At 45.5% G+C, this 9,308-nt stretch overlaps 1 protein-coding gene across 1 annotated transcript in view; it reads left to right on the top strand.

The window, feature by feature from the left end:
- Positions 1–9,308, top strand: part of T265_13336 (hypothetical protein) — a gene marked incomplete at both ends in the record, with an annotated part of 59,000 nt that overhangs the window by 7,282 nt on the left and 42,410 nt on the right. Inside the window, 6 exons of the mRNA XM_009168410.1 lie at positions 1,755–1,804; positions 2,360–2,651; positions 3,151–3,246; positions 3,573–3,803; positions 5,379–5,707; positions 6,944–7,262. Coding sequence (XP_009166674.1) covers positions 1,755–1,804; positions 2,360–2,651; positions 3,151–3,246; positions 3,573–3,803; positions 5,379–5,707; positions 6,944–7,262 — 1,317 coding nt within the window. The remainder of the gene's footprint in view (positions 1–1,754; positions 1,805–2,359; positions 2,652–3,150; positions 3,247–3,572; positions 3,804–5,378; positions 5,708–6,943; positions 7,263–9,308) is intronic.

The following is a 9,308-nucleotide window of genomic DNA, read 5'->3' as shown; positions in this document are numbered from 1 at the left end:
CCGTCTTTGAACAGTGCGGGTGGAAGGTCATCCGGACCGGGAGCTCGGTGGCGCTTGAGAGAACATATGCAGTCGTAAACCTCTGAGGCCGTAGGTGGTTCCACGTTCACCGTCCAGGGTTCTACTTCACCTGTGGGCTGCAGATGAGTGCCGGCTGGTGGCCAAGACATTTGTTGTTCAAAGTATTCAGCCCATCGGTCGAGGCGTTCTTCTTTGCTCGAGATTGTCATTCCGTTCTGATGGTTGATGGTTCCGCTCACAGGTGGTTTCCAGGGACCGGCCGCACGGATCAACTGAAATAATCTTCGGGCATTACCGGCTTTCTGGGCCTCTTCCATTTCTTTGGCTTTCTGTGTCCACCATAGTCCACGGTCGGATCGCAAGCTCATTTTCACTTGGCGTCTGATAGCTCTTCGCACCGGGTTATGTTCTGGACCGGCTGGGATATTTCTTCGAGATTTAAGTAGTGCCACCGTTCGGTCTGATATCCAGTGCTTGAGTGCGCCTGGTGGGGTCGTGCCACAGGCAAAATTCCCAGCACTATGCAAAGAGGTGGCAATCTCGTCCCAGTATGAGTTCACATCTGATGGTGGAGCACTTGGAAGAGACTCTAAAAGACGATTCTTGTAAGTTCGTCTGACATCCAGATCTGCCAGTCTTCCAGTTGCCATGCGATTTGTCCGCACCTTACGCGACTGCATCTAGTCTAGGCTTCAGAAAGAGCGGCTCCTGGTAGACCTTTCCGTTATCTAGTCATCTTTTTGTGTGATAATGTCGTTGGAATAGCATGGACGCCCATGCGATTTGTCCGCACCTTACGCGACTGCGTTTTATCTAGGCTTCAGAAAGAGCGGCTCCTGGTAGACCTTTCCGTTATCTAGTCATCTTTTTGTGTGATAATGTCGTTGGAATAGTTTTGCATGGACGCGGATTATCAGATTAGAAGAATTACTGAGCTAACGTCTACGAATGTTATTCTTTCTTGCAACGGCGTGGACACAGTTGATTCACTTAGGGGAGTTTTTACGCGACTTATAGAAAAGGGGTATAGAGAGGTGCATGCTTTTGATGAGGACTTCCGAAAATCTTTGGGCATTTGCTGGCGGCTCATTCGAGAAAGGAAAAAGAATTGACGCATGTGTTCCCCGTCTGCAGAAGAGCATCCAGCAAACACGATTGTTTCGGTGCGAAATGGGATCTCAGTGAGACGAAAGAAGACAGTATAGGGAGTAGCTTGGCAGTGACCAAGATATCCAGGACCTGTGAAATTTTGCATTTACATAAGGTACGTTGAAAAGATAAGCTAGGTCACTGAGCGAAACCTCAGTGGTTATCTTTCCCCGCTCCAAATTGGACTTCTAGCTACTCCAAAGACTAGCGCAAATGATGTGCCTCTGCACGTCTTTCGGGCCAGAAACTTCCCATTTACCTTTTGTTGTTTTACAAATTTTTCTAGAACAATGGAGCGCCTTCCACTTATTTTATTGTTTTAATTTTGACCGCCTGGTTCGTTCATCACATTTCATTATGGTCTGTAAGTACCTGATTCAAACGGATGAAGGAACCGCGCTTTGCATGATAATCAACAGGTACCGTTACAGTTAAGAAATGAAGCAACCGCTATTTTCTAGCCTTATCTTCACATCTCAAAGTTATCCGTTTACTGAGTATTTTGTTCGGAGTGTATATGACAGCCAACCATCCTTCCGGGACTGAGGTATTTCTTTTTTTTCTCGATACATCCGCTTTTTCAGAATTGCGTTCTAACTGCTTACCGTGATGTGGATGGAACGGCTGTCAAAAGGTATGCTGTACTGACATTTTTGCTTACTTGCCTTTGTCAAAGCCGTCGGGGGTTGAAAGATCTCGGATAATAATCTTCCGGTTTCCGTTGCCGAGATCTTTGAAGACTATACTCTGAAGCCTTGCTGGAGCTTTCGGTGAACGCAGTACAGTTGGTGAGCATTCAGCCTCGCGCCTCAAGTGGGCAGTTAACAAGAATTTCCAGTTGAGATGATGTCACTGAAGCGTCGTTAGTTTCAGATCCCAGGGCTACCTTTGATTGACAACTCACAAAGAGGGAGAAATTACGGTTAATCATTCGCAGTTACTTTTATCCCACTGGCAATTGCGTCGACCAGACGATCAGTCACCTACTTCGAAGCCCAGTGTCAACTGTACAGATTAAATTGCGCGTGTCGCAAAACTGACCCAGAAACTGCCTTATGCTGAGCATTGCTTTCCATTATTGACAGCATGTAGTGGAATGTTTTGCTGAAGTTCTCGAGCATATTTATTCCGCTCAATTTTTCGGATAGTATTGTGACCTTCATTGTAATTTCCACCACTTTCACTCTAGACCAATCTCATGTGAGAATTCCAGCCCTATTGAGCTGTCCAAGCGCTCCCGTTTGGATCATCAAGATGAAAACTGTTGCCCTCTGTCAACAGCGAGCCCACGAACAGTGAAACGGGGGTCTTCTGCAAGCAAAGGTTGGCCGTTAGACCATTTTTGTACCCTTTTACTGGGTGATCTTTGGGCTTTGCGTTGGGAGACCAGACATGGAGCGGCATCAGGGTTGCGGGAACTGTTAGCTGAAAACCGGCATACGAAGCACTGTGGAAAACGGACTGACATGAGCGAAACCGAGGTGATTTGTCATCTTTCTGACATTATCGTTTTTTATGTGAATCGACCATCTTGCTACATAATACTCATTTTAACTGCACATATCCAAATGGGAAAAGCTAGATTCTAGTCGTTTACTAGTAACGCGGACAACATGTTTGATTCGAAACAAACCCTTAGGCTACAGGAGACCGTACTGAATTTTTTCATCACGCAATATCCTGACACAACTGAGAAGAGCTGGTCGTGGCATCCTTTGTAAAATAGAGGGAAAAAGTCGTGTCGAAATGTGATAAGTTTTTCGCATAAGACATTTTTTCTTTCACCATGCACCTGGAGCTCTATGACTAAACAACCGGCGATCCATTCTGCAGCTTGAGGCGACTAACCGCTTAAGTGCTGTTACGGGCCCGGACTCAAGTTATCAGGTTGTTCTTGTTTCATTAGATTTGTTTTCTACTGTCTTTGATGTACGTTGCAGAGGCTGTTGCGTTCAGCTACTTACCGTATTTCTTTTCTAGATGGAAATAAGTCATTCGCGATATCTGGAAGACATTGTTGTGCGGGTTTTGTGTACCCTTGCACTAGATCAGCTTTCAGATTTTATTTCTGATGAGGTAAGTCGTGGAATCTTAGGCCTTTTCATGTCTTCTGTAATGCTACAGTCACACTGCCAATCCATATTGAGCAGAGCGGTATGGTTTCTCTTTATGCCAACAGTATTATGCTTTTCAGCGTTCATTTTGTGTTCACTACTTTGATGACTATGTTCCATAGTTCTCAGACATGTTTTTTACACACTCTCCGCAATGCATTCAGTGTTGCTGAACTTGTCCATTCTGAAGCACTTTGGAGTTCACGTAGGCTGTCTTAAGAGTTTAGAAAACGCCATAGTTGCCCCCTTTTTTAGTACCTTCAGAATATTGATTTTCGTTGTTTACAGGTTGTCTCACCCGTCCGCGAAACGGCTGCGCAATTGCTTGGTGTACTCAGTCTACACTTGTCCACCGAGCAGGTTATGCTGATTGCCAAGCACCTTGTCTACTTGGTTACGCTTGAGACGCGAACTCCCGAGCAAAATTCGACCTTAACACCTGAAAGCTCTTGGAAGAATAGTTGGATGATTGTTCACGGGGGACTTTTGGGTATCAAATACCTACTGGCCTCCCGAAGGGTAGGTTGCTTTTGGAAATGCCATCTTTCTTGATAATTTTTGCGATTATTCTTGTTCTGACCTTTGCCCTCGTTCGCGGCGATCACTTCTATTACCACTTGCCACTCGATAGCTACGCATTATGGGAATCTCCCGTACTGGTGCTTAGCGTAGATGAACGTACTAATTCACAATTTACTGTGCTAGAAGCGTATTGTACACTCTGGCGGCTTTTTAAGCTAAAAAACCGACCGCTTTTCAGTTGACTGCGTGAGATTCAATTTTTCTCACAGTATATGGGGGCACTGCAGAGGTCCGTCGGCTCCGCCGTCAACTAACACGCAGTCTGATCTTAGTGTACAGGTGGAAATCAGTGCTCTAACCAAAACTGTTGGCCATCAAATAAAATGAACTAATCTGATCCCTTTTCTTGCAGGTTTTATGAGTCATTTCATAGTACTGAGAGAGACTGCCTTCATTATAAGCCCCTTTGCGGGTACGGCTGATGAGGCTATTTGAAAATGGTTGGTCCATGTACCTGGATATTGTAGAGTGATTGCTTGTGGATTTAGATGCATGTCATGACCGTCCACTTAAATTTACATGAAATAGCAGTGATTGAGCTGTGAAAAGCTTGACTTAGCTGTTCTTACAAACAGGGTTGGAACTTTGCGAGTATCAGTAAGGGCATTTGATTTAGTCGGTCGCCATAGAAGCAGAATCACTGTAGGTACGCTTATCTGTAGTATGATTCACTTCTGAACAAAATATCTGATTTTCGGAAAAACACCCTCTACCATTCCCTGAAATATTGCTTTTATCGTTGCCCTTTTTAAACTTGACTCAGTTTTGTGCACTGGGCTCCTCTTCACCATTCATCTGCCTCGTTATTATTTAACGGGAACCGTTTTTCCTAGTGCTCATCAAATTTCACCGTGTATCGTGAATGTACTAACTGTCAGGGTATATGCTACGTCCGCCATTGTTTTTGTGATCGATGATCTCTATACTATACTACTCTACTACTAATATACTGCTGATCCAACCTATGCACTCTGTTACTAACACCGTCTGATACCACTATTTTGGGCAGGCAAGATGTCAGGGATGTGATCCATGACGAAACGAAGTTAAAATAAGGCTTTCTGGCGCGCCTGCTTCTCACTATTTTCCACTTGGTTTCTGGATAACTAAATCCAGCGCTTTTGCTAGTGACGTTTGGAAAGGGACCTTTAGGTAAGCTGGATTACTGAGCTGTCTGTTTAGCCGTGTGGTTGTAATCAGCTTTGGAGGTTCTAAACCGAAGACTTACTTGACTCCAATTTGAACCATCGGATGTAAAGATGAATTGTTTGTTCCCTAGCCCGAAAATTTGTGGATCTATGTCACATTTCTTCCCATAGATGTCGTCAGCTGTCCGAAGTTCGTGTTACATATTGTTACGCATGTGTGCGGACCTATTTATCCAACCCTTACCTGGCGAATTCACATTGTATGGGGCGATTGATTCACACCTATGGACTCGGCACAGTGAACTGAATGTGTGTCCCCCATCGAATAGGAATACCTCTGATGATTGTTTGTTTTTTGCTTCAGGATCTACGACCAATTCTCTTGACACTGATCACTCCTTGTTTGATCGAACAACTCAATGCCGAGCCTGTTAAACTGGACTCCAATACAGGCAACTGCATCGTTTCAGGCGCAGATGAAGATATTCGTGCTGCAGCTGCATCAGCATTACTTCCCATCGTGGATTCTCATTGGTGTTCAACCACCTTTGGTTCAGAACAAACGCGACATCTTTTGGGCCGAATCTGGTCACTCCTCGGGGCATTAACGTCGGATCTTGCACCCTCCACTGGCCCTTTACTTCAACTAGTCTCCGCTCTGATAAAGGCCAGTCCGGATGTCCTACATAAAAGGTACAACTACTGATTGATTCTGCATCCTTTGGAAATAATATATGTTTATGTAATGGACAGTTTTTCCGGATTAGCCTGTCACCGAACGACCCCCATCACCCCCCGCGCACAATTAGTGATACCATATACGGTTCACGCTGAACAGCTGAACACCTGTAGCCAGTGTAAATTCGAACGAATAGGACTGGGCGGTGGACACGGAGGTACAGTTCTGAAGCCATCAGCATACTCATAATTATTCATTCATGGAAGTACAACTAAACAGGAGCCCCAAAACATATGCAGGGAGGGACGCATGAGACGCATCCCAGACGCGAACACTAGGTTGGCTAGTGCTAGTCATTACTCAGGCCGGCGTAACAACGATGGTTACAGAAAGTCACTTCGAGCACCGTTGCAGGCTTAGTACTCCGTAACATCCAGGACATTGAAGCAAAGATTTGAAGACGGAGGGGTATAGACCAGCAGTCAAATCCAATTGTGCCTATTTCGGATAGGCTGGAGGCCTGCAGTATTAACAAGTCTAAGCCGAAATACATCTGTATGGCGTTTTCTAGTTGGTCATGGTTTCATTTGATTCCATTCGCCGCACGATAGCCAGTGAACTTCACTTCTGGCAGCATCACGGGCTTATGACGCGCCCTAGTGTTCAGTACGTTAAGATATTTTCATAGGTTTTGGTTTATGCGGCGATGGCCTCCGAAATACGCTTCTAGCACGGTGCAGACTTAGCTGTTTGATACCCCGAAAATCTAAGATGATCTGGTAAACTTTTTTATACACCAACGGTGACCGGTGGTCGACCGATCCAATATGACCATCGCACACACGACTAGTCGCTGTGGGTCCAGTTCGTTCGATCTCCAGGTCTAACGGCCCCGATGATGACCTTTTGTCTTGCACGCTTCTGTGGCTCGAAGTTGGCGGACGTTGAATCGACCAACTTTGCATCGTTTCTTCCCATGCCGTCCCGATTCCTATTCTCACGTTGTTAGATCCAAGTCAGAAACGTCTAAACTTCCGACAAAAATGTTCCAATATTGAAGATTTTATCCGCCAAGATTCCGTCTTTGTAATCAGCTGACCATCCAGAATCTGCTTTGGTATCCACTTCTCGTCCGTTCAGCAAATATATCCCAGCGACTGTAGACAGTTAACCGTGATTGTGGCTTCCATCGCAGCGTGCCTTTCGGAAGACCTCCATGTCCGGCACTCATTCAGCCCAACTGACACCAGGAATTTGCATCAGATAGTGCATGTGAAAGCTGCTAAAGTGTCGGAGATAGAGCCGCAAAAATCTCTGAATGCCGTACAAGGAGGCAGATTACACAATCACATTGTAGACGTGCAGATTTGTCTCCAGTCGTGTGTTCCGGCTTCTCGGTATCCGTTTTTCGAGTATGCCGAAGGCCAAAACACCTTTGGCAACGCAGAATCTGAACTCACGCTCACATTGAAGTCAGCAATGTGCTTCCGAGGTAGCAGAAGTCCGCGCAGTGGTCCACAAACCCCGCCTTCATGCACGGAGGAGTGTTTAAGACTCAACCTGGCTCAGGTTGGTGCATAACAAAGTTTTCTTCGAGTGACGTACAGACCAAACCGCGTATGAGGGGTCGGCAACTACTGAGCGCTACAGTTCATTGTATGTGTGCTCAAACACTACAATCATCCCCAAACATGAGAATGTAGAGCTTTGTCTGGTGGCCCAGTCTGTTCGTACAAAATACATATAATACTAAGCCTATGCCAGCATCATCATCCACGAAAGCTGCGTTCATGATGGTCAGTAGATAGAGCTTGAAGAAAGCGATAAGTTGAGAGATATAGAGGGACGCACCACCATTTTACGCCAGGGAGGATGTGGAAATCACTTGAAATTGATCCATTCGTTTGCAATGTTGTTCTTACCCCATCATGCAGACGTCGGTTGATATGGACGATTTTCGGCGGACAGGCATGGAACTCGATTTACGGACTCTAAAGCCTTCTTGAAGCCTGTGAATAGGATATGGGGAGATTGGTTATTTTCACGGAATTTCTCCTGAGGATATGCAGCTAATATCAGGTCCACTGCGGAATCCACATCGCTCCTCGGGGATTGGTGCTTAGATTACATGATCTGTCAAGCAGTTTGGTGGCACTTTTATCAACAGATTGCACTCACAGTTCGGAAGACTGATGCATATATAATCCTCACATTAATTTTCACTTTTCCATGGTACAAGAAACGATTAGAGCAGTTTTGAATTTTGACAGAACTTCCTCTTTTGCCATATCATGTTAGCCAATTGAAGAGGTGCATTCTCCAGCATCCGAACACCGTACTCAAACAATTTTCCTGCAGGCATGCCTCCTCCAGATGAGTTGTTACACCGCAATTGCACATTCACTTGCGGTATCTCTTCTATTTTCCTAGCAACTGATGCTTCGCTGAGAACAAAATAATAAAGTTTGATGGTGAAGGGACTTAGTACTAGCTTCTTACATTGGTTTCAAGATGCCTACACCTACATGCACTCATTCAGACTATCCGCATAGAAACTGATAACACGAACGCAATTGATATCGACTAGCAATAATATCTTGCAGCGTCCCTGACGCGGTGCTGGACGCAATCTTCAATCGAAGTACCAAGTGCACAACCGAAAACTCTCTTTTTACTAGCCTCGTTGCAGATTCTCTCCAACCAACCCACACGATCTATGGTTCTGAGACAACGATTGTCGAACACCTGAGGACGTCTTCATTTGTTCACAAGCTTCGTGGGTATTACTTGATGGACAAGTGTAGTCACTCGAGTCGAATGCGTCTTGGATACTAAAATTGTGGGTCATTTGCACGTATGGCGTTGTTTTACCATTTGACGGAGTGTGAAGATTAGGTCAACTCAAAACATACCCCGCCGGACTCTCGCTTGCAGCTCTTGAGTCAGTGTTTCATGAGACACCATAAGATAACTAAGCGCAAGTGACGTCAGCAGTCTTATTACGGATGGGGTCAAGCTGATCCCTCTGTGGTTACCACACTCACTAGGGGTGCCTTTATTTGAAAATAGGCACTCTCACCGACTCCCTTGTTGTCCGGGACAATCTGTTTTTCCTGACTGTGGGCAAACAGATCAGACAAACGCTAACTGAGGACTTCAGACCAACTAGCATCCGAACGAGAAGCTCGGTGGCGCTTGAGGGAACATATGTGTTCATAGACGTCCGAGGCCATAGGTGGTTCTACGTTGTCCAGCCAGGGTTGTACGTCAGCTGTAGGTTCCAAATGAGTGGTAGCTGGTGGTCACGATAACTGTTTGGGAGTATTCGGCCCATCGGTCGAGTCGCTCTTAATTTAAGATGACCACTCTATTGCGAACCTTGATGGCTTCGCTCCCAGGTGGTTTCCGGAGACCGATCAACTGAAATAATCTTCGGTCATTCTCCGCTTTCTGGGCCTCTTCCATATCCTTGGTCCGCCGTGTCCACCAAGCTTCACGTTCTTTTCGCACACTCACTTTCATTCGATGTCTGATAAGTTGTCGCGTCTCGTTATGTTCGGGGCCGCCTGGTATATTTCGCCGAGATTTTGGGAGTGCTTTACGTATATATATATA

The sequence above is a fragment of the Opisthorchis viverrini genome (assembly GCF_000715545.1).
Source record: "Opisthorchis viverrini unplaced genomic scaffold opera_v5_56, whole genome shotgun sequence".
Classification (NCBI taxonomy): domain Eukaryota; kingdom Metazoa; phylum Platyhelminthes; class Trematoda; order Opisthorchiida; family Opisthorchiidae; genus Opisthorchis; species Opisthorchis viverrini.
This window is presented reverse-complemented; position numbering and strand designations above follow the sequence as displayed.